At 45.4% G+C, this 26768-nt stretch overlaps 1 protein-coding gene across 3 annotated transcripts in view; it reads left to right on the top strand.

The window, feature by feature from the left end:
- Nucleotides 1-26768, top strand: part of AQP4 (aquaporin 4) — a 148964-nt gene that overhangs the window by 89513 nt on the left and 32683 nt on the right. For all 3 annotated transcript variants that reach the window (XM_063923636.1, XM_063923639.1, XM_063923637.1), the window contains one exon: nucleotides 26143-26223. In XM_063923636.1, coding sequence (XP_063779706.1) covers nucleotides 26143-26223 — 81 coding nt within the window. The remainder of the gene's footprint in view (nucleotides 1-26142; nucleotides 26224-26768) is intronic.

Below are 26768 nucleotides of genomic sequence, written 5' to 3'. Positions count from 1 at the left end.
CTGCGATCGCTTGTGCAGCCCTGCTAAGCTAAAAAAATTTCAAGCAGAACTTGACCAGCCCTATACCTACTTACCCTGTGCGATTATCCCTGCGATGCTGAAGCTGCTTCTGATGTCAGACATCCACCCTCCGTTGTTCTGGACACGCCTGCGTTTTCCAAACCACTCCCCGAAAATGGCCGCCAATGCTGTGGAGACGCCCATGTCCGCCTTCTTCCTGTCCATCTTCTTTGCGGTCCGCTCTGAGACCGCTTTCTTCTTAAGACGCGACGTAACCTGGCAACCCCTGTCGCCGGGCAACGTCGTGCACGTGCACTGTGGCCGCCACGCATGCGCATTCCACACCCGTTCGCACTGCAGCAATAAACCGCTGCGTGTGAACGTGTCGGAATGACCTCCAGAGTCAGGACTATACCTTTGCACAGAGGCACGATGCACTCAGCACTTTGAGTTTAGGATGCACTATTTTTCCTTTGCCATTTTCTTCTGACTTGAGCAGGGATATTTTTTTTCTTTTACATAGCCTTCTGTCTGGGGTTTGTTTATTTATTGCACCATGCACTTTTTTTTTTTTTTTTTTGCAGTTTTTCAAATTTTTTACCACACAATTTTTTTGTTTTCTGTTGTGCGTTTTCACGTTTCTGAGGTTTGGGCGAGACCCTTATGGGTCACCCTCTCCCCAAGTCTCCTGATGCTCTCTTCTTTTGGGGAGAGCTGCAGATTCCATTCCCCAGGGGAAAGCTTTGGCCAACCATTTGGAGAAAAGGGGGACCCTGAGCCATGAGGCGGAGAGAAGCCTGGAGACCCTTGCCCCCTTAAGGGTCTTTTTGGTCCAGGGGTCAGGGATTCAAGGGGTCCCTCCAAACTACAGCAAGGGGATACCTGAAGAATCTCTTTTCCCTTCATTTTGGCTCTGAGGGGATGGGGATCCTGAGGGGACCCTTTTGCATCGGGTCCAAAGGCCCTTCTCCTTTTGCAGATAGTCCAAAGTCCCATACCCTAAAAACAAAATGGATATGCATTATCTAAGAAAGTTGAGACTACAAACAATGGAGGCCGCCTACCCCTAGAAGAAGAAAAAAACCTGTGCTGCAAGCTCTGGGCTTCTCTCAACACCTTTGATTGCATGTTTTGCTGGTTGTTTATTTACTTGTAGAACTGAGGGTCCCAACAAGCCTGGCAGACATTAACTATTTGAGTATATTGATACTTGTAGAACCACAAGTTCCAGCATACACATGGGTGGCAAGACATTCTATAGCACTTGTAGAACTGCAAATACCAGTATGAAATGCCTCTGAAACCTGTATGGCAAAGGGAAATATGATAATTAAAAAAATTGCACTAACACCGTGAAGAAAAAAAAAAGATTGCTGAAATAAAGAATAAATCACGCACCGTCTTTTCATTAAATATTCAGTCTTACAGTGTTTCATCCAATTGGATTTAAAATTAAAAAAAGAACAAAAAAATTCTAAGGGGGTCATTCCGACCTGATCGCACGCTGCTGTTTTTTACAACACAGCGATCAGGTCACTACTGCGCATGCATATGCATCTTTGGGCAGTTTCACCCAATCCTCTTTGCAGCACCTCTCAAGCTCCATCAGGTTGGATGGGAAGCGTTCGTGCACAGCCATTTTCAGATCTCTCCAGAGATGTTCAAGAAGATTTAAGTCTGGGCTCTGGCTGAGCCACTCAAAGACATTCACAGAGTTGTCTTGAAGCCACTTCTTTGATATCCTGTGTGCTTAGGGTCGTTGTCCTGCTGAAAGATGAACCGTCGCCCCAGTCTTAGGTCAAGAGCGCTCTCGAACAGGTTTTCATACAGTATGTCTCTGTACATTGCTGCATTCATCTTTCCCTTTATCCTGACTAGTCTCCCAGTTCCTGCCGCTGAAAAACATCCCCACAGCATGATGCTGGCAACACCATGCTGGATGGTATTGGCCTGCTAATGAGCAGTGCCTGGTTTTCTCCAAACATGACGACTGGCATTCACGCCAGAGAGTTTAATCTTTGTCTCACCCGACTAGAGAATTTTGTTTCTTATGGTCTAAGTGTCCTTCAGGTGCATTTTGGCAAACTCCAGGTGGGTTGCCATATGCTTTTTATTAAGGAATGGCTTCCGTCTGGCCACTCTACCATACAGGCCTGATTGGTGGAAGCTGCAGAGATGGTTGTCCTTCTGGAAGGTTCTCCACTCTCCACAAAGGAATGCTGTAGCTCTGACAGAGTGACCATCGGATTCTTGGTCACCTCCCTGACTAGGGCCCTTCTCCCCCGATCGCTCAGTTTAGACTGCCGGCCAGCTCTAGGAAGAGTCCTGGTGGTTCAGAACTTCTTCCATTTATGGATGATAGAGGCAACTGTGCTCATTGGGACATTCAAAGCAGAAGATATTTTTCAGTACCTTTTCCCAGATTTGTGCCTCGAGACAATCTTGTCTCAGAGGCCTACAGACAATTCCTTTGACTTCATTCTTGGTTTGTGCTCAGAAATGCACTGTCGAGTATGGGACCTTATATAGACAGGTGTGTGCCTTTCCAAATCATGCCCAATCAACTGAATTTACCACCGGTGGACTCCAATTAAGCTGTAGGAGCATCTCAAGGATGGTCAGTGGAAACAGGATGCACATGAGCTCAATTTTAAACTTCATGGCAAAGGCTGTGAATACTTATGTACATGTGATTTCTTAGTTTTTTTCTTTTTAATAAAATTGCAAAAATGCAAAAAAACTTTTTTCATGTTGTCATTATGGGGTATTGTGTGTAGAATTTTGAGAGGAAAAATGAATTTATTCCATTTTAGAATAATTCTGCAACATAACAAAATGTGGAAAAAGTGAAGCACTGTGAATACTTTCCAGGTGTACTGTATATGTAAATCCACTATTGGATTCAGCCCTGTGGTAAATGGGCTGGGATTGTTCAACAAGGGATCCCACATGTCGCCAGCCCAACCTGACAGAACCTGGTGCTGGTTTCTGCTTTTTACGGGCAACCGGAAGAGAGCTGTGGCACTGGAGAGTTGTTAACTCTGACGGTGGACCCTGCCCCCCGCCACCCTCTCCACGGTGATAACCCAACTACTGTCCCCAGTCACCTGTCCGGGTCCTGTTGTGTGCATCACATGATACATCCGTACGACGCTGCGCCCTTTACCTCCTCCCCGCCTTTCACAGTTTAGTCTTTGAAGCCATGACGGTCCTAAGAGGAGCCCAGTCCAGGACCCAGGACTTCAGGAGAAACAGCCCAGGCAGCATGGAACTGGAAGCCAGCAGTGGTGTTTTGGTAAGTGACAGCAGTCAGAGTGTGAAAATGCTGTCACGTAAGTGCAGGGGCGGATCCAGAAGAAAATGATAGGGGGGGCACCATGGAAGGGGCAAGTACATTTGCATGCGGCATGAGGTGGCGCTTCTTATACAATGCCCACAGTTGTAGCGCTCATTATGCAATGTCCACTGTACTGGTAGTGCCCCTTATATAGACCCCATAGTAGTGGTGCCCCTTTTGCAATGCCCGTTTTGCCCCCAGTAGTAATGTTGCCTGTAGTAATGCCCCCAGTCATTATGCCCCCAGTGGTAATTCCCCTGCAGTTATGACCCCAGTAGTTTACCCCCCATCTTTAGTTTAGCCTCCCAGTGGTAATGCCCCCAGTAGTTTAGCCACCAGTAGTAATGCCCCCCTGTAGTTTGCCCCATTGTAGTTTAGCCCCTGTAGTTATGCCCCCCTTGTAGTTTAGCCTTCAGTAGTAATGCCCCCAGTAGTTTGGCCCCTGTAGTTATCCCCCAGTAGTTTGGACCCTGTAGTTAAGCCCCCAGTAGTTTGGCCCCCCTGTAGTTTAGCCCCCAAGTAGTAATGCCCCTGTAGTTAAGCCACCAGTAGTAATGCCCCTGTAGTTACGCCGCCAGTAGTTAGCACCTTTGTAGTTGGCCCCCAGTAATAGACCCCCAGTAGTTTGCCCCCAGTAGATGCCACCCAGTAATAATGTCCCCCAGCAGTTTGCCCCCAGTAGATGCCCCCCAGTAATAATGTCCCCCAGTAGTTTGCCCCCAGTAGATGCCCCCCAGTAATAATGTCCCCAGCAGTTTTCCCCCAGTAGATGCCCCCCAGTAATAATGTCCCCCAGTAGTTTGCCCCCAGTAGATGCCCCCCAGTAATAATGTCCCCCAGCAGTTTTCCCCCAGTAGATGCCCCCCAGTAATAATGTCCCCCAGCAGTTTGCCCCCAGTAGATGCCCCCCAGTAATAATGTCCTCCAGTAGTTTGCCCCCAGTAGTAACGCTCCCTAGGAGTTTGCCCCCAATAGATGACCCCCCAGTAGTAATGCCCCCAATAGATGCACCCCAGTAATAATGCCCCCAGTAGATTGCCCCCAGTAAAAATGTCCCCAGTAGCTGCCCCAATAGATGACCCCCCAGTAGTAATGCCCCCAGTAGATGCCCCCCAGTAATAATGCCCCCAGTAGCTGCCCCCAATAGATGACCCCCCAGTAATATTGCCCCCTACGAGTTTGCCTCAATAGATGACCCCCCAGTAGTAATGCCCCCAGTAGATGGCCCCCAGTAAAAATGTCCCCCAGTAGCTGCCCCCAATAGATGACCCCTCAGTAGAGATGCCCCCAGTAGATGCCCCCCAGTTATAATGCCACCAGTAGTTTGCCCCCCCAGTAGTAATGCCCCTTGTTGATGCCCCCCAGTAGTAATGTCCCCCGTAGTTTGCCCCCAGTAGATGCCCCCGCTGCATTAAGGAGGAAAAAAACATACTTACCAAGCCCCGTTCCCGCTTCCAGGCCGCTGCAGTCCTCCTCCTCCCTGGGCGTCCGCTCCTCAATCAGCACTATGAGAGAGACGTCATGACTGACGTCTCTCCCATAGCGCACAGTGACAGTGCCGGAAGCCGGAGCTCAGTACTGAGCTCCTGCCTCCGGGCTACCGCTGTGCAGGGAGACGGGCGCCCGCTGGTAACACAATCTCAGCAGGCGCCCGTCATCTCCCTGTGCAGCGCCGGCGCCGGACGGGGGGACAGAAGGCCACAAATGACAGGGGGGGCATGGGCCCGAGTGCCCCCCCCCCCCAGGATCCGCCACTGCGTAAGTGTATTTCATGAGCCAGAGCATACCAGATAATAGTCGCAATCTAATGCTATATCAAAGTGCAGTTAGTGCTATTTTGATCCACTGTGCTCAGCCATAATGCAGCGTAGTTTTATTACATTGCATAGTGAATACAGGTTGAGTCTCCCTTATCCAAAATGCTTGGGACCAGAGGCATTTTGGATATCGGATTTTTCCGTATTTTGGAATAATTGCATACCACAATGAGATATCATGGCGATGGGATCCAAGTCTAAGCACAGAATGCATTTATGTTTCATATACACCTTATACACACAGCCTGAAGGTCATTTTAGCCATTATTTTTAATAACTTTGTGCATTAAACAAAGTGTGTCTACATTCACACAATTCATTTATGTTTCATATACACCTTATACACACAGCCTGGAGGTCATTTAATACAATATTTTTAATAACTCTGTCTATTAAACAAAGTTTGTGTACATTGAGCCATCAGAAAACAAAGTTTCACTGTCTCACCCTCCGTCAAAAAATTCCGTATTTCGGAATATTCCGTATTTCGGGAATATATGGATATGGGATACTCAACCTGTATTGGGGGTAATTCTGAGTTGATCGCAGCAGCAAGTTTGTTAGCAATTGGGCAAAACCATGTGCACTGCAGGGGGGGAAGATATAACATTATTATCACTATCTGCACTTTGAATAGAACTTCTGTAGCTGGTGGCAGTGACATTAGTGATTTTTATTAATATTGTTGAATTGCTGGCATAATATTATTTTAGAATAACATAACACTATGCCAGCAATTCAACAATATTAATAAAAATACTAATGTCACTGGTAGAGGACTTCTATTCAAAGTGCAGATAATGTATTGTGGTCCTCTTTACTCAGCAGTAGTGCAGTGTATGTATAGTAACATCCCTGTCTGTGTGGCGTTTGTATATTCTCCTCATGCTTGTGTGAGTTTCCTCTGGGTTCTCCAGTGTCCTCCCACACTCCAAAAATATACTGTGTGTAAATCAGTGTGTATACACGTGTTTAGGGCAGGCTGGATGGGCCAAGTGGTTCTTATCTGCCATCAAATTCTCTGTTTCTTTGTGTGCACCTGAACAATACACCTATATGGCAATACATTGATTGGCACATGCAAGGAGGGATGTTTGAGTCTGGGGTCAAGGTTGGGGAGGAGGTGTTTGGAGAGAAGAGGAGGGCCCCAGAGGTATCAGTGTACCGGGCCCGAGATTTCTGTTGCCGGCACTGTGTCAAGATCCAGGTAACTGGACGCCATTACTTGCCATTCAGATGTCTACTGTAGTGATCAGCGGGTTCGGTTCCTCGGAAACCGTACTCCCCCGAACTTCACCCATTTTACACGGGTCCGAGGCATACTCGGATTCTCCCATATGGCTCGGTTAACTCGAGCGCGCCCGAACGTCATCATCCCGCTGTCGGATTCTCGCGAGATTCGGATTCTATATAAGGAGCCGCACGTCGCCGCCATTTTCACTCGTGCATTGGAAATGTTAGGGAGAGGATGTGGCTGGCGTCCTCTCCGTTTATTAATGTTGCTGCAAATATTTGTGCTTATTGCTTAATTGTGGGGACTGGGGAGCAGCTGTATTATATAGGAGGAGTACAGTGCAGAGTTTTGCTGATCAGTGACCACCAGTTTTATCCGTTCTCTGCCTGAAAAACGCTCCATATCTGTGCTCAGTGTGCTGCATATATCTGTGCTCACACTGCTTTATTGTGGGGACTGGGGACCAGCAGTATTATATAGGAGGAGTACAGTGCAGAGTTTTGCTGACCAGTGACCACCAGTATTATACGTTGTCTGCCTGAAAAACGCTCCATATCTGTGCTCAGTGTGCTGCATATATCTGTGCTCACACTGCTTTATTGTGGGGACTGGGGACCAGCAGTATTATATAGGAGGAGTACAGTGCAGAGTTTTGATGACAGTGACCACCAGTATATATAGCAGTATGGTACGGAAGGCCACTGCTCTACCTACCTCTGTGTCGTCAAGTATACTATCCATCTAGATTCTATACCCGTGGTGCATTTTAGTTTTGCAGTTTGCTGACAGTGACCACCAGTATATATAGCAGTACGGTACGGAAGGCCACTGCTGTACCTACCTCTGTGTCGTCAAGTATACTATCCATCTAGATTCTATACCTGTGGTGCATTTTAGTTTTGCAGTTTGCTGACAGTGACCACCAGTATATAGCAGTACGGTACGGAAGGCCACTGCTCTACCTACCTCTGTGTCGTCAAGTATACTATCCATCTAGATTCTATACCTGTGGTGCATTTTAGTTTTGCAGTTTGCTGACAGTGACCACCAGTATATATAGCAGTACGGTACGGAAGCCCACTGCTCTACCTACCTCTGTGTCGTCAAGTATACTATCCATCTAGATTCTATACCTGTGGTGCATTTTAGTTTTGCAGTTTGCTGACAGTGACCACCAGTATATATAGCAGTACGGTACGGAAGGCCACTGCTCTACCTACCTCTGTGTCGTCAAGTATACTATCCATCCATACCTGTGGTGCATTTCAGTTGTGCGCAGTATATATAGTAGTAGGCCATTGCTATTGATACTGGCATATAATTCCACACATTAAAAAATGGAGAACAAAAATGTGGAGGTTAAAATAGGGAAAGATCAAGATCCACTTCCACCTCGTGCTGAAGCTGCTGCCACTAGTCATGGCCGAGACGATGAAATGCCATCAACGTCGTCTGCCAAGGCCGATGCCCAATGTCATAGTAGAGAGCATGTAAAATCCAAAAAAACAAAAGTTCAGTTAAATGACCCAAAAATCAAAATTAAAAGCGTCTGATGAGAAGCGTAAACTTGCCAATATGCCATTTACAATACGGAGTGGCAAGGAACGGCTGAGGCCTTGGCCTATGTTCATGGCTAGTGGTTCAGATTCACATGAGGATGGAAGCACTCATCCTCTCGCTAGAAAACTGCAGTGCCACTCCTAGATGGGCCAGGTGTTTGTGTCGGATTAAGGCTCTGGGGGGGCCCGGGGCACTTCAGAGAGTGAGGCCCCTAATTAAAAGGCAGGCAGCTGAGATATATATATATATATATATATAAGTTGTAACACTGTAGGGGTGCAAGGTGCCTTTTCCTGGGGAATATGGCAGCACGCAGCAGCTGAGGAACAACACAAGTCCAGTTTCTGGTACAACTGACCCCGGCCAGTTTTATTGAAACAGAAAATAAAACAAACCCCAAAATAAAAATACCTTGCCTGTCCGGCACTAACTAAACATAAGATGTTCCTAACTGTCACTAAACAAAACACAGAGTTCTTCAGTACATACTGTATAGCTTACTTGCATCAGAAAGCGTGTCTCTCACACACAGATCCTGCAGCCTTCCCAGGCAGTCTGCCCATACTAATCAGGTTAGAAGCACTATATCACTCTTACACAGCTGAAACCCTGATTAGCCCTCTGTGAGGCCAAAGACCCGAACTGGGCCCAATGTCTAGAACTCGCCTTATCTCTCTCTCAGAGCCTTTACCCAGCTTTTACAGCAAACTGAAAAGGTTCAGACAAAACAAAAAGCATTTTTCCTAGAAGTTAACATTTTCTAAAACATGTAAGACAAGAACCTGGGACAAATATACCTGCCCTCAAACACTATCCCAGTGTTCTTGTCACATATCCCCCTCCCCTGTTTCGACCTAGGGGCCGGAACACTTGTAGCCTCCAAACAGAAGATGCGAGACAATGCATCTGCGTTGGCCAATTGTGTTCCCGGTCTATGTTCGACAGTAAACTTAAAGTCCTGCAACGCTAGAAACCATCTAGTTACACGAGCATTCTTGCCTCTATTTACATACATCCATTTTAAAGGGGCATGGTCTGTCACTAGTCTGAATTGTCTACCCAAGAGGTAATATCTCAAGGTATCTAGTGCCCACTTAATGGCCAAAGCCTCCTTTTCCACAATGGCATACCTTTTTTCATGCTCATTGAGTTTCCTACTCAAATAAATGATAGGGTGTTCGTCCCCATCTCTGGTTTGGGACAGCACAGCACCTATCCCTACCTCTGAGGCATCTGTCTGTACCACAAATTCTTTTGAAAAATCTGGTGTTATCAACACCGGTTGTGAACACAAAGCCACTTTTAACGCTTGGAACGCCTTTTCTGCATCAGGGTTCCATTTCACCACATTTGACTGCTTCCCTTTGGTAAGGTCTGACAACGGCACCGCTGTGGTCGCAAAATTAGGAATAAACCGTCTATAGTACCCAGTAATTCCCAAAAAAGCCCTTACCTGTTTTTTATTCACTGGACGAGGCCAGTTTTGAATAGCATCAACTTTATTCAATTGGGGCCTCAAAATTTTATCCATCGCCCGTTGAAAGGTTGCTGGAGCCCCATGCAACCCAAAGGGTAACATCTTATACTGGTACAGCCCCTCCGGAACCGAAAAGGCTGTTTTTTCTTTGGCGCTATCAGATAAAGGTATTTGCCAGTAACCTTTGGTCAGGTCCAATGTGGTGAGAAACCTGGCTGTTCCCAGCCTTTCTACAAGCTCATCCACACGGGGCATGGGGTATGCGTCAAACTTGGACACCTCATTTAACTTACGAAAGTCATTACAGAAGCGTATGCTACCGTCGGGCTTCGGGATGAGCACTATGGGACTGGACCACTCACTGTTAGACTCCTCTATGACTCCAAGTTCTAACATGGTTTTAACTTCCTTAGAAATAGCTTCTCGCTGAGCTTCAGGAATCCTATATGGCTTTAAATGAACCCTGACCCCTGGTTCTGTGACAATGTCATGTTTTATTATGGTCGTTCGGCCAGGCAGCTCTGAAAATACCTCCCTATTTTGGATGAGAAATTCTTTAACCTGATTGTTCTGATCAGCTGATAATGTCTCTGACACCTTCACTGCGGGAAGCAACCGGGGTGAAGACACCGAAGGGCAAGGCTCCGCTGACAGAGACAACCTATCTTTCCAGGGTTTGATTAAGTTAACATGGTAGATCTGTTCGGGTTTTCTCTTTCCCGGCTGGTATATTTTGTAATTAACCTCATTCACTTTTTCCCTAATCTCAAATGGACCCTGCCATTTAGCTAGGAATTTGCTTTCCACAGTGGGTACCAAAACAAGAACTCTATCTCCAGGAGCAAATTCCCGTATCTTGGCACTCCGGTTATAGACCCTCTGTTGAGCACTTTGGGCCTCTTCCATGTGCTCTCTGACAACAGGTACCACGGCTGCAATCCTATCCTGCATTTGTGTTACATGCTCAATAACGCTTCTATAAGGAGTGGGCTGTCCTTCCCACGTCTCTTTGGCATCATCCAACAGCCCTCTGGGGTGTCTACCATACAACAAATCAAATGGAGAAAACCCCGTAGAGGACTGAGGAACTTCTCTGATGGCCATTAACAAGTAGGGCAACAAACAATCCCAGTTTTTCCCATCTCTCTCAACAACCTTTTTTAACATACTTTTTAATGTTTTATTAAACCTTTCCACCAACCCGTCAGTTTGGGGATGGTAGATGGACGTCCTGAGGTGAGTGACCTTAAATAACTTGCACAATTCTTTCATGATCCTTGACATAAATGGAGTACCTTGGTCAGTCAAAATTTCTTTTGGTATTCCCACTCTACTAAATACCTGCACCAGCTCCCTAGCTATCGCCTTGGTTGTGATAGTGCGTAAAGGGACAGCCTCAGGATATCGAGTGGCATAGTCCATAATTACCAGGATATACTGATGGCCCCGAGCAGACTTTAACAAGGGCCCCACGAGATCCATGGCTATTCTGTCAAACGGGACCTCTATAATAGGCATGGGAACTAGTGGGCTCCTGAAATGGGGTCTAGGGGCATGATACTGGCATTCAGGACAGGAAGAACAATATTCAGACACTTCTTTATAAACCCCTGGCCAAAAGAACCTTTGTAAAACTCTTTTAGTGGTTTTTTTCTGCCCCTAAATGTCCTGCGGTAACGTGACTATGAGCTAAATCTAGTACCGTTCTCCGATAAGGCTGGGGAACTACCAGCTGTTCCACCACATCCTCACCCCTTTTGACAATGTGGTACAAGAGCTCATTACAGATGGCCATGTGGGGATACGTAACCCTGTCACCTGGTACCACAGGTTCCCCATTAACAATCTTAACATTCTCTCTAGCCTTTATTAAGGTAGGATCCCTTTAACTGTTCAGACGCAAACAGATCCTTCTTTACCTCCAGGTCAGGCACGCTTTCAGTTCTAACTACTATGTCTCTGTTCCCGGCAAGAGGGTCCTCACTGGACTCCCCATCTGTCACTTCCCCAGCCAAACTAGCAAAAGGCAAAGGGCCAGAAAGTTCCGAAGACCCACGTACATCCATAAAATCACCGGTATTATCAACTGGCTTTTTACTTCTCACATCTGTTGATAACCGTGATTCCCACAGTTTCCAAAAATGAGGAAAATCCCTCCCTATTATGGCCTCATGCACCAAGGTAGGGACCAGTCCCACTTTAACCATTGCTGACCCACAACAAGTTTCTATATTCACCTCAGCAGTGGCATAATGTTGGGTATCCCCATGTATGCAAGTTACCCCAATAGGTATTTGCTGGACCTTTAAGGGGTTCACTATCCCAGCTTTCACGAGGGTAACTAAACTTCCTGAATCTAGCAAGGCCTCTACCCGGTTACCTTCTAAGAACACATCACACATTTGTTTTTCCAGCTCAGGTGAAGGTACCACAGTACAGGCTAACCTAACAAAGAAAGACATTCTGCGACATTCAAAGGCAGCATCACATTGCATGGGTTCTTGCGTGACTGGGCAATTGGCAATAACATGACCTGGCATACCACACCTAAAACATTTAACCACACGATTATCAACCCATTTGGGCAGCATAGACCGTTCTAGCCCCATTGGCCTGTTTCCAGGGCCAGTGTTTACAGTCTCTCCAGCCTTGCGTTCTCTTAACCGCCCAGCAACGTTTTCCCACGGAACAGTCTTACCAGTCTTTACTGAAGGGCGCTGTCGAGGATCTATGGGTTGCTGGGTGGTCATCAGTAGTTCCTCTGCTGCCAAATACCTCTCTACCATGTCCACTAATTGGTCAGCAGTACCCGGGTTTCCATGGCTCACCCACTTGCGCAGGACCATGGGCAAAGATCTCAAGTAGCGGTCCATGACGACTCTTTCCACCATCTGGGGACCAGTTAATGTCTCTGGCTGTAGCCATTTTTTTGTTAGCTGAATAAGGTCGTGCATCTGGGAGCGCGGAGGCTTCTCCATGGCGTACAGCCAACGGTGCACCCGTTGTGCTCGTACTGACAGCGTGACTCCCAGGCGGGTCAGGATCTCAGTCTTTAGTTTATCATAGTCCCGAGCCTCAGCAGGGCTTAAATCAAAGTAAGCTTTTTGGGGCTCACCTGACAGGAAAGGTGCCAGCAGACTGGCCCACTGTGCTTTCGGCCAGTTCTCACGCTCGGCAGTCCTTTCAAACGTGGTCAGATAGGCCTCCACATCATCAGCCTCTGTCATTTTCTGCAGGAAGTGACTGGCTCATATAGAACTAGAGCTGGTTGGAGCACTGACGGCCACATCTCCAACCCGAGCTGCAAGTCTCTGCACCACTTCTGCTAAGGCCTCTCTATCCTGACGCTGTTGCCTGTAAAGTTCATCAACAACTGCCTGCTGTTGTCTCTTATTTTCCTCCATTGCCACCTGCTGCTGTCTGTTGGCCTCCTGCTGTAGTCTCCAATTTTCCTCCATTGCCACCTGCTGCTGTCGGTTGGCCTCCTGCTGAGCCGCTGTAGCTTGCAGCAAGGCTTTAAGCAGATCCTCCATGTCAACAGATTTTTCAGGCGGCTTTGCAGCTGCTTTCACCCAGGACATATATCAAACCCTCAGGGGTGAGTCTCAGTAACTTCACACTGGGCTGTATCTGCATAAACCACCGTTTTCTGCAGGCCTCACAAAGCTGCTGCTTTCACTTATGCGCAGAACGGCCTGCTCGCATTCTCCACCAAGTTGTAACACTGTAGGGGTGCAAGGTGCCTTTTCCTGGGGAATATGGCAGCACGCAGCAGCTGAGGAACAACACAAGTCCAGTTTCTGGTACAACTGACCCCGGCCAGTTTTATTGAAACAGAAAATAAAACAAACCCCAAAATAAAAATACCTTGCCTGTCCGGCACTAACTAAACATAAGATGTTCCTAACTGTCACTAAACAAAACACAGAGTTCTTCAGTACATACTGTATAGCTTACTTGCATCAGAAAGCGTGTCTCTCACACACAGATCCTGCAGCCTTCCCAGGCAGTCTGCCCATACTAATCAGGTTAGAAGCACTATATCACTCTTACACAGCTGAAACCCTGATTAGCCCTCTGTGAGGCCAAAGACCCGAACTGGGCCCAATGTCTAGAACTCGCCTTATCTCTCTCTCAGAGCCTTTACCCAGCTTTTACAGCAAACTGAAAAGGTTCAGACAAAACAAAAAGCATTTTTCCTAGAAGTTAACATTTTCTAAAACATGTAAGACAAGAACCTGGGACAAATATACCTGCCCTCAAACACTATCCCAGTGTTCTTGTCACAATATATAAATATATATATATACACACACACACACACACACACACACGTATACATACATACACATATAAATACAAATACATATATACACACGCAAATACAGTATGTTTACATATACTGTATATGCACACACAGATATATACACAGATACATATATATATACAGATATATATATATATATATATAGTGAAATGATGGCGGCACTCAGGCAGTCTTTATAAATGCAAAGAAAGTCCCTTTATTCGCCTACATGTTTCGGGGAAACTCCCCGTCCTCAGGGCTAGACAAACAATGAATCACCACAAATACAAGCTTTAAATACAACACAAACATAGACATCAGTGTGAAAATTGTACTCACCTGTCCTCACGGCGCTACCATCCGCCTGCACACGTTGCACATTTCCATGTCGCCGGGCTATGACGTCACAGTGCGCCGCGGGGCAGGGAGATCGTCATGACAACGAGTACAACACCAGAATAACAATACAGACTCCCATAGAACGAACAGAGTCTGAAAGAAAGACATGAACATGAATAAAACAACACATTTAAAATACATAAACATTGCTGTTTAAGGGGAAGGTCCTGATAAATATTAGCTGTCACTAATAATAATAGTAATGAATTTATCTAGTGAAAAAATTCTTAAGGTATTAAAAATACAGAGACCAAACAATTATACGTGATCTCACTAGCTATAAATATTTCAGTGTGACCCTAAAAAATAGAGAACTCAAAGGAAACACTGTAACCCCAAATTTTCATTCAGGCCACCAGGGGACAGTGTTCCTAATTTGAAAATCCAACGAGATTCTTTCTGTAAAAGAAGTCTATCCCTATTGCCACCCCTCAGAGAAAGGGGGGTATGGTCAATAAGGATAGCACGGATGCTGGCCACCCCATGTTTGGCTATGAGACAGTGGCGCGCAAATGGCTGGTCACTGGACCCCTTCTCAAAAGCTTTTTTAATAGCACTCCTATGGAGTGCCATCCTTTCTCTAAATTGTCGTATGGTCTTGCCTACATAGGCAAGACCACACGGACATATAAGCAAATAGACTACATGTGTAGTGGTGCAAGTAAGACGGTATCGAATAGGTATCTTCTGACCCGTTTGTGGATGATTGAAAAAAGTACACGTTTGTAACGTATTACAGGTGGCACATCCTAAACACCTGTAACAACCCATTTTTGGTCTAAGAAAATGGGTTTGGTCACATCTGGTCAAATCAGTGACATCCAAACGTACCACATGATCCCCTATATTATTGCCCCTAGTATGGCTGGGCAATAATCTAGTACTAGAGAGATTACTCAAAGCTGTCTCAGTTTGAATAATCGGCCACAACTGTTTAGCTTTTTTTACTGACCGTTTTGAGCATGTGGTGAATCGACTTACCCATGGTAATCTATCAGCTTTGATGGTCTGATCACTTCTGGGATCCAGTAACTGCTGCCTAGGGATGCGGAGAACCGCCTCTTTTGATTTCTCCAGTTCCCTAATCGGGTAACCCCTTTGGGCAAATTTTAACAGCATTTCATCAAGGGCCCTGATGGTATCCAGTGGATCTGACGTGATCCGCCGTACCCGCAAAAACTGCGAGTATGGTAAGCCTTTCTTTAATGAGAGTGGATGGAAACTTTGGTAATTTAAAAAAGTATTCCTATCTGTATTTTTGACAAAAAGGGAAGTACTAAGCTGACCAGAATTAAGGGAAATGGAAACATCCAGGTAATTGATTTGTTTATCATCAATAACATATGTGAATTTCACCACATGTTCTGTTGCATTATGTTGATCCCATAACGTGATCAAATCTTCCCTAGAACCACTCCAAAGCACTATAAGGTCGTCGATATAACGCCTATAGTAGATAACATACGAGCTTACCAAGGGGTCAAGGTGGAACATGATATTCTCAAGATGATACATAAATGCATTAGCGTACGACGGGGCCACTGCAGACCCCATCGCACACCCCGATATTTGTAAATAAAAAGCCCCATTAAACAAAAAATAATTTCTTTTCAGGACCAGACTCAACAGATGTAAAAAAAATGATAACTCTGGGCCCTGATAAGAGGCATTACCTTCAATAAGTGTTTTTACCGCCTCCACACCTGCATCATGTGGGATACAGGTGTAGAGGCTGGTAACATCGGCACTACACAACAGGGCATCAGTAGGAACTGTGCCCAATTGCTGTAGTTGCAGTAAAAGGGACGAGGTATCCTTGAGAAAGGAAGGTAAAGATTGAATACATGGATTAAGGTAGGCATCCAGGTAGACCGCAATAGGCTGATATAGCGAGCCCCTTGCTGACACAATTGGGCGACCCGGAGGGTTCTCCAGGGTCTTGTGTACCTTGGGTAAGGTATAGAAGAGCGGTACTACCGGGAAGTCCACCCTAAGGGCAGTAAGCATTTCATGGGATATAATCCCCAAATCACAGGACTCTCTCAGAAATAAGTCCAACTCATTTTTAAAGTCCTTAGTAGGACCTTTTTTAAGGCTATTATAAACAGAAGAATCTTTCAATTGGCGGTCACATTCAGTTACATAAACCCCAATGTCTTGGACAACAATAGACCCTCCCTTATCCGCCTTACGGATTGTGATGTCAGTTCTTTTAGACAAATTCTTAAGTGTGATACGATCTTCAACGGTGAGATTAGGATATATCGGCTCATTCATTGCTTGAAGGCCTTCTCTCTCCACCATGCGGATAAATGTCCGGATGGACGAATTTTGACTGGGGGGGTCAAATTGAGATTTAGGAGTTATTTTCAGGAGCTGTGAAGGTATTTCAGTGGAAGTCCCCTCCCGAGGAGTCTGCAGGGGACCTCTACAATTGAAGAATTCCTTTCGTTTTAAAGTCCTATTCAGACGATACATATCGGCTTTCCATTCCAGTGGATCAGGGATCGTTGTAGGGACAAATGAAAGTCCTTTGGCCAAAAGGCCATATTCTTGATCAGTAAGAGGAGTTGATGAGAGATTAAAGACAAGCTCTTTTAGTGTCGTGGAGGTCTTAGCTCGTATGATCCTTTGGTTTTGGTTGGACCTCCTCGTCCTCGACCGCGTCCGCTTGTAGGATTGCGGTTGGGACGACCTTGAGCACTCCCTTTGGCTTGTCCTAAAGGGACCGTTCTCTCCGTGGATGTTGATGGAGCTGAAGTTACATCAAAGTCACTGGCAGAGGACGACATACCGGGCTGATCTCTGCGTCGCCAGTTTTGTTGTCGGCGTCTTGCTTGATTTGGAGGCTGGTTAGGTCTTGAGCTCCCCAGCCAGGGATAGACCTGCCTTTGTGCATAGTCTCGCTGGACTTTAGCAAGTTTGTCCTTTTTAAACCGTATAAGATCTTGACGGTATTTATCAATCTGGGTATTCAGTTTGTTCATCCAGTCTGCCTGTGCGTCCGCACATATATTGGCTTTGTGCTGCTGCTCAAAAGACTGTATCTGCTCTTTAACCAGATTTAGTTCTCGGGTAGACTCCTCCACTACCAACAAGATGAGGTCCATAGAGCACTTATTCAAAATTGCCACCCACCGGCGGCAAAATTGTGCATTAAAGCGGCCTATTGTCGGCGAATTAGTGATCCTGAAACCACGGGGAATCAGATTACTTCGATAATAATCGGATAATGTGATCCCGTGGTAAGTGTAATCACATTCTCTTTGTTTCAGTTTAATCCATTGTCGAAATAGCTCCTCATTAGTGCTAGAAACTGTTTCATCCATCAACCTCCTGTCCACCAGAATGGCAGTGGCCTCAGCGTCTGAGAAACTCAAACGCTCACGTGCATCTTGATGCACCAGTTCAAGTGTAGCGTCCATATCGGGATTATGCTCCATAATGAGACAAACAAATGATGGTGACAGAATTTATCGGTACAGTCCCCCAAACACAATGATGTGACTTTAAAAGGCTGCCAGTGAGTACAGCCACAGCTGATGTCTAGATCCTGAATAGGTTATTCAGCAGCGGGTGCCATGACAGGAAAGACTACTGTAAAAGTATCAGTCCAAAAATACTTCACAAATGTACCGGCACTCCGAAAAAGTAAATAGATCTCCCTTGCTGCGGTGCCCTCCAGGTCAAAAGCTGACGAACATAGAGTGAAATGATGGCGGCACTCAGGCAGTCTTTATAAATGCAAAGAAAGTCCCTTTATTCGCCTACATGTTTCGGGGAAACTCCCCGTCCTCAGGGCTAGACAAACAATGAATCACCACAAATACAAGCTTTAAATACAACACAAACATAGACATCAGTGTGAAAATTGTACTCACCTGTCCTCACGGCGCTACCATCCGCCTGCACACGTTGCACATTTCCATGTCGCCGGGCTATGACGTCACAGTGCGCCGCGGGGCAGGGAGATCGTCATGACAACGAGTACAACACCAGAATAACAATACAGACTCCCATAGAACGAACAGAGTCTGAAAGAAAGACATGAACATGAATAAAACAACACATTTAAAATACATAAACATTGCTGTTTAAGGGGAAGGTCCTGATAAATATTAGCTGTCACTAATAATAATAGTAATGAATTTATCTAGTGAAAAAATTCTTAAGGTATTAAAAATACAGAGACCAAACAATTATACGTGATCTCACTAGCTATAAATATTTCAGTGTGACCCTAAAAAATAGAGAACTCAAAGGAAACACTGTAACCCCAAATTTTCATTCAGGCCACCAGGGGACAGTGTTCCTAATTTGAAAATCCAACGAGATTCTTTCTGTAAAAGAAGTCTATCCCTATTGCCACCCCTCAGAGAAAGGGGGGTATGGTCAATAAGGATAGCACGGATGCTGGCCACCCCATGTTTGGCTATGAGACAGTGGATACCATCAGGGCCCTTGATGAAATGCTGTTAAAATTTGCCCAAAGGGGTTACCCGATTAGGGAACTGGAGAAATCAAAAGAGGCGGTTCTCCGCATCCCTAGGCAGCAGTTACTGGATCCCAGAAGTGATCAGACCATCAAAGCTGATAGATTACCATGGGTAAGTCGATTCACCACATGCTCAAAACGGTCAGTAAAAAAAGCTAAACAGTTGTGGCCGATTATTCAAACTGAGACAGCTTTGAGTAATCTCTCTAGTACTAGATTATTGCCCAGCCATACTAGGGGCAATAATATAGGGGATCATGTGGTACGTTTGGATGTCACTGATTTGACCAGATGTGACCAAACCCATTTTCTTAGACCAAAAATGGGTTGTTACAGGTGTTTAGGATGTGCCACCTGTAATACTTTACAAACGTGTACTTTTTTCAATCATCCACAAACGGGTCAGAAGATACCTATTCGATACCGTCTTACTTGCACCACTACACATGTAGTCTATTTGCTTATATGTCCGTGTGGTCTTGCCTATGTAGGCAAGACCATACGACAATTTAGAGAAAGGATGGCACTCCATAGGAGTGCTATTGAAAAAGCTTTTGAGAAGGGGTCCAGTGACCAGCCATTTGCGCGCCACTGTCTCATAGCCAAACATGGGGTGGCCAGCATCCGTGCTATCCTTATTGACCATACCCCCCTTTCTCTGAGGGGTGGCAATAGGGATAGACTTCTTTTACAGAAAGAATCTCGTTGGATTTTCAAATTAGGAACACTGTCCCCTGGTGGCCTGAATGAAAATTTGGGGTTACAGTGTTTCCTTTGAGTTCTCTATTTTTTAGGGTCACACTGAAATATTTATAGCTAGTGAGATCACGTATAATTGTTTGGTCTCTGTATTTTTAATACCTTAAGAATTTTTTCACTAGATAAATTCATTACTATTATTATTAGTGACAGCTAATATTTATCAGGACCTTCCCCTTAAACAGCAATGTTTATGTATTTTAAATGTGTTGTTTTATTCATGTTCATGTCTTTCTTTCAGACTCTGTTCGTTCTATGGGAGTCTGTATTGTTATTCTGGTGTTGTACTCGTTGTCATGACGATCTCCCTGCCCCGCGGCGCACTGTGACGTCATAGCCCGGCGACATGGAAATGTGCAACGTGTGCAGGCGGATGGTAGCGCCGTGAGGACAGGTGAGTACAATTTTCACACTGATGTCTATGTTTGTGTTGTATTTAAAGCTTGTATTTGTGGTGATTCATTGTTTGTCTAGCCCTGAGGACGGGGAGTTTCCCGAAACATGTAGGCGAATAAAGGGACTTTCTTTGCATTTATAAAGACTGCCTGAGTGCCGCCATCATTTCACTCTATGTTCGTCAGCTTTTGACCTGGAGGGCACCGCAGCAAGGGAGATCTATTTACTTTTTCGGAGTGCCGGTACATTTGTGAAGTATATATATATATATATATATACTAACAAACATTTATGCACATATGTATAGACACAAACTTGACGTGAGCCATAATAATACAGCCATCCAGCCTAACTTTTACTGGCAGGCTGCTGTAGTACAGGAGACAGGAGAGTGAGTGTTCGTTCATCTCCTTCTCTTTCTCCTCCAAACACCGCTCCGTACCTGCTGCCATTTCCTACACTACATTCTCTCATACAGCCTGCGCGCTCAGATGGTGACTGAGCCGCAGGCTGTTACATTACACACTATTGGACAGCTGAGCCGTCGCTCAGCTGTCCTGTACTAATAGGCGGCGCCGGCGCCACGGCTCAGGTGTTAGGTTGCCAGGGCAACCAAACGGGAGCCGGGAATGCAGCGCAGCGCCGCAGATCGGTAAGAGCTCCGAGCTGTTGGGGGGGGCCCTTTTAGGAAGGGGGGCCCGGGGTACATACCCCCCGGGCCCCCCCCCCTTAATCTGGCTCTGCAGCTACCTCATTGCACCTCTTTTTATCTTTGCATCATGTGCTGTTTGGGGACTATTTTTTAAATCTGCCATCCTGTCTGACACTGCAGTGCCACTCCTAGATGGGCCAGGTGTTTGTGTCGGCCACTTGTGTCGCTTAGCTTAGTCACACAGCGACCTTGGTGCGTCTCTTTTTTTCTTTGCATCATGTGCTGTTTGGGGACTATTTTTTTGAAGTGCCATCCTGTCTGACACTGCAGTGCCACTCCTAGATGGGCCAGGTGTTTGTGTCGGCCACTTGTGTCGCTTAGCTTAGTCACACAGCGACCTTGGTACGTCTCTTTTTTTCTTTGCATCATGTGCTGTTTGGGGACTATTTTTTTGAAGTGCCATCCTGTCTGACACTGCAGTGCCACTCCTAGATGGGCCAGGTGTTTGTGTCGGCCACTTGTGTAGCTTAGCTTAGTCACACAGCGACCTTGGTGCGTCTCTTTTTTTCTTTGCATCATGTGCTGTTTGGGGACTATTTTTTTGAAGTGCCATCCTATCTGACACTGCAGTGCCACTCCTAGATGGGCCAGGTGTTTGTGTCGGCCACTTGTGTAGCTTAGCTTAGTCACACAGCGACCTTGGTGCGCCTCTTTTTTTCTTTGCATCATGTGCTGTTTGGGGACTATTTTTTTGAAGTGCCATCCTGTCTGACACTGCAGTGCCACTCCTAGATGGGCCAGGTGTTTGTGTCGGCTACTTGTATCGCTTAGCTTAGTCACACAGCGACCTTGGTGCGCCTCTTTTTTTCTTTGCATCATGTGCTGTTTGGGGACAATTTTTTTGAAGTGCCATCCTGTCTGACACTGCAGTGCCACTCCTAGATGGGCCAGGTGTTTGTGTCGGCCACTTGTGTCGCTTAGCTTAGTCGCACAGCGACCTTGGTGCGCCTATTTTTTTCTTTGCATCATGTGCTGTTTGGGGACTATTTTTTTGAAGTGCCATCCTGCCTGACACTGCAGTGCCACTCCTAGATGGGCCAGGTGTTTGTGTCGGCCACTTGTGTCGCTTAGCTTAGCCATCCAGCGACCTCGGTGCAAATTTTAGGACTAAAAATAATATTGTGAGGTGTGAGGTGTTCAGAATAGACTGAAAATGAGTGTAAATTATAGTTATTGAGGTTAATAATACTATGGGATCAAAATGACCCCCAAATTCTATGATTTAAGCTGTTTTTGAGGGTTTTTTGTAAAAAAAACACCCAAATCCAAAACACACCCGAATCCGACAAAAAATTTTCAGGGAGGTTTTGGCAAAACGCGTCCGAATCCAAAACACGGCCGCGGAACCGAATCCAAAACCAAAACACAAAACCCCAAAAATTTCCGGTGCACATCTCTAGTATCCTGAGGCTGTCTCAGTGGTCCGGGGCCAGATCTCACCTGTGTGGCTGATGTCCACATGCTGCATTTCTCTCCTGTCATCCTGCAGCGCTGTCACAGCGGCCTCATGTTAAATGTCGGGGTGGCATCTCCGGTCATCCGCGGCCTACGCCGCCGTTCCTGTGTACGGATTTCTTGGTGTGGCGTCTCATGCCTGCCACGGCCTCTGCTGTCATCCGTGCGGTTCTAGTGTGCAGGTTGCCAGTGTGGCGCCTCCTGCCCTCCGCGGTTTCTGCCACCATTATTGCTGAATCTCAATATGGTTTTCCAAACTAACTTTCCCTCCAAGTGCGGACATGGGCGCAGCCATGTTGGTTTCAGTCACATGCTTCAGTTTCCACCAAATCGCTGCCCTACTGAAATCTGCATAATTGCTCAGCCAATACCTGCCTTGCTGCAGGTATAAGTATCCTGTGCCTGAACCAGGAAATTGTCAGTGCTTTGGTTGTCAAACCCTGTGTACCAGTCTCTTCTACTTGTGGTTGTTTTTGCTTCAGGTTTCCCAGCTCCTGCTTCCAAACTCCATTAGAGACCCGCACCAGCCTACCACCTTGCGGTGCAGCCTGACTCCTGGTTAATACTAACACCGGCTTCCAGCATTCAGCTTCCAGCGGTGCCCAGTCTGCCATTGCCTTCTGCTCCTGGCTATTTACTAACACCGACTTCCAGCATTCAGCTCCAGCGGTGTCCAGCTTCCAAGTATCATCAGTGCTCCGCTATCGGTTATCAACAAACCATCGATCTCCATAATCATCGATCTCTAGCTTGTGTATAATAATTCCACAGTTCATCATCTGACCCAGTTTCACCCGGCATACTCGGCAGTCAACTCTCATTTCAACTATATTACCAGCTTCCAGTGAAACACCTGCTGGCCAGTTCCCATTCTTATTTCATTACTCTGCAGACGGGCCTTGGCTAAGGATATTCCATCTCCTGGTCTATTTAAACTGTACCTGATATTACCACACCCAGGGGTACTCTCTGCTCTGCAGCATTCCAAGGAACTGTTCATAGTTTTTATTTGCTCATTCCATACCTGAATAGTACGGCCAATGTTTTTGCAGAACTGTGCTTAATAAAAAACCCATTGACTTTTACTCCTGTCGTCGTGGTCACGCCTTCTGGCATTGGTACTGCATTTTTCCTGCATGTCTAAGGGTCTGATATAGCCCTCCAAGTTTAAGTACATCTCTGCCCCTACAACTGAGGCTTCCTCTCGTCAGCCCCAGCCCTCAGTTGTGACACACTGAGCTTGAGCTAAAGTGTGAGCACTGATGCCTCTTCCAACCGATTCATCTTAGAGTAGCTGTCATTTACCAACCTCCCTGGCATTGCTTCCAAATTCATCGCGAACTTTGCATCCTGGCTTCCTCACTTCCTCTCTTCTGACATTACCTCCATTCTCCTAGGCGATTTCAACATCCCTATCGATATCCCCACACAATCCCCTGCCTCTATACTACTTAACCTCACCTCTTCACTTGGTCTCTCCTAGTGGACTTCCTCACCCTCCCATGTGAATGGGAGCTCACCGGATCTGGTCTTCACACACCGTTGTGATATTTCTGATTTTTCCAACTCCCCATTTCCCCTCTCTGACCACCACCTGCTCTCCTTTAACCTATCTCTCTCTGCTTCCCCATCTCTCCCTCCTAAGGTTACCATCACTAAGCGTACCATTGAGGCTATTGACACAACATTCCTTTCCTCCCTGTTTGACTCACTTCTCTCTCCTATTCTCTCTCTCTCATGCCCTGAAGAAACCACTTCCATATACAATGCATCCCTTACTTCTGCTCTTGACTCTGATGCTCCACCAACCAATATTCACCCTCGCAAATTAACACCTCAACCCTGGCACACCAAATGCACCACATATTTGCAAAAATGCTCATGTACTGCTGAGCAACACTGGAGGAAATCACGCCTAAGGCAGACTTCCTCCATTTCAAACTTATGCTCTCATCCTTCAGTGCTGCCCTTTCTCTTGCTAAACAGTCATACTTCAAGAACCTCCTCTCCTCCCAGTCTTCCAACCCCCGACGCCTCTTTGTCACTCTCAACTACTCACTCCTCTGCCCACCTCCACCTTGTCTCGCCTCCAAAATTCTTGAGCATATTGTCTACAACCACCTTACTTCCTTTCTTTCCTCACACTTACTGCTTGACCCATTCCAGTCTGGCTTCCATCCTCTCCACTCCACTGAAACTGCCCTTACAAAAGTATGCAATGACCTCCATGCTGCTAAATCTAAGGGACACTACTCTCTACTTATTATTCTTGGTCTCTCTGCTGCTTTTGACACTGTGGACCACCCTCTTCTACTGCAAATCCTTCACTCCATTGGTCTGCATGATACTGCCCTCTATTGGCTGTCTTCCTACCTCTCTGACCATTCATTCTCTGTCTCCTCTCATGACTCCACCTCCCCCTCACTTCCACTAACTGTAGGTGTACCCCAAGGTGGTTCTGTCCTTGGTCCTCTTCTTTCCTCTCTCTATACGTCCTTACTAGGTAAGATCATTAGTTCTTTTGGTTTCCAATATCATCTCTATGCTGATGACACTCAAATCTATCTTTCCTCTCCAGACCTCTCCCCTGCTCTCCTCACTCGTATCTCCAACTGTCTCTCTGCTATCTCTGTTTGGATGTCCCAGCGCTTTCTTAAACTTAACATGTCTAAGACTGAGTGATCATCTTCCCTCCCTCCCACATAACCTCACCTCCTACATTCTCATTATCTATTGATGGCACTACTATCTCCTCTAGCCCCTAAGTGCGATGTCTTGGAGTAATCCTTGACTCCTCCCTCTCATTCAAACCACACATTTAGCACCTCTCGCAATCCTGCCATTTTCATCTAAAAAATATTTCCAGGATCAAACCCTTTCTGACCCAGGATGCTACTAATACTCTTATTCACTTGCTGGTCATCTCCAGACTGGACTACTGTAATCTCCTCCTGACTGGCATTCCTGACAAATTCCTGACAAATAACTCTCTCCACTCCAATCTATCCTCAATGCTGCTGCCCGGCTCATTTTCCTCACCAAACGCACTACGTCCACCTCTCCTCTCTTACAAGACCTTCACTGGCTCCCCTTCCCTTTCAGAATCCATTTCAAGCTTCTCACACTCACTTACAAAGCCCTCACCCACTCCTCTCCCATCTACATCTCTGACCATATCTCCCTTTACACTCCCACCCATCCTCTTTGCTCTTCTAATGCATGCCAACTCTGCTGTCTACTGATTACTTCCTCCCACTCCTACCTTTTCACGTGCTGCTCCATTTCTCTGGAGTTCCCTACCTCTCCCCCTCAGACTCTCCACCTCTCTGTAAAACTTCAAACGGGCTCTCAAGACCCACTTCTTCACCAAACCCAGCCAAATCTCATCCTAACCCTCTGTTCCATGCTCTCTATGTACCCCATCTGTGTCACCCTTGTCTGTCTAGCCCTCCCCTTTAAAATGTAAAATCTCACAAGTAGGGCCCTCTTCCCGCATGTGCTTATCCTTTTTCTTACTGTACTTTAATAATCTTCAACTGCACCAAATCCAGCAGTCCTCTGCCACCTGATACTTATTCCAGTGTCATCTGCTGATGCAGCTATGTTTATTTACCCTGTACTTGTCCTATACTGTCGTCAACTGTAAGTTGCTGTTTTCCTGTTTTGATTATGTGTATATGTACTCTGTAATTTGGTGCTGCGGAACCATCGTGGCGCCATATAAATAAAGGATAATAATAATAATGATAATAATAATAGTAATGATGCTGGCATAAAATGGGTGGATGGCATTTAATTAAAAAAATGAACCCCTTTCTATCTAACTGTAGTTCTTTCTGTTCCTGCTGTTAATTATTATTATTCATTTTATTACAGAACCACCGAAAAAGTTAAACCTTCCATTCATGTTTTTGGTGCACTGTATTATTAGGATTCACCAATCGTCAATTGACAACAATAATTTGACAACAAATATAATTAGGCCTATGATTTGTTATGAATTGTCGATGCACATTATCATATATCATGCTGTTTTACATCAATATTTTTTGTTATACTATATCATTTACATTTTATAAATAACATCATAGCACTTGTATTATTCTTTTTTTTATTATTATTATTATTATTATTATTATTATTATTATTATTATTTCCACTAACATTTTTGTGTGCATTCTAATTTTTTCAATAGATCAATTATACAGGAGCTAGCATGAACCCAGCAAGATCTTTTGGACCAGCAGTCATTATGAATAAATGGGAAAATCATTGGGTAAGACCAGCCAATTTTATTAATACTGCCATATTATGAAGTAGAGTACAAAGCTTCTAAATTAAAAGTGGTGGCTATAGCAAGCAAACAGGTTTAAGGTATCATTTCTAATTTCTCAAAAAAACAAATTGGTGCTGTTTTATTCAGGAGGTAACTTGTGTCATTACAGCAGATGACAACTGAGGGATTGCTGAGCTAAGGAAAAACAGTAATACATGTCTGCTCTTGTATTAACACAACTGGTATAATACAGTCATAAGCAATACAGGTGGCAGTTACATAGGGTGGTTATAATAATAGTAATGATGATGATGATGATGATGATGAGGATTATTATTATTATTATTAATTTATGTGGAAATACATATATATATTGTCAGAAAATAGACCGTAGATTTGCAGTATTGAACTTTCTTACATGGCCTGTTCTGTTGTGTTTAAAATTCTCAATAAAATTAACAGGGACTCCAGCTATATACATTTTTAAAACAAAAAACATTAACAAAGTTACAATAAGATCAGTATATATATATATATATATATAT

This window comes from Pseudophryne corroboree, chromosome 5 (genome assembly GCF_028390025.1).
Source record: "Pseudophryne corroboree isolate aPseCor3 chromosome 5, aPseCor3.hap2, whole genome shotgun sequence".
In the NCBI taxonomy this organism is placed as follows: domain Eukaryota; kingdom Metazoa; phylum Chordata; class Amphibia; order Anura; family Myobatrachidae; genus Pseudophryne; species Pseudophryne corroboree.
Note: the sequence above shows the minus strand (reverse complement) of the source record. Positions and strands in the feature narration are given on the sequence as shown.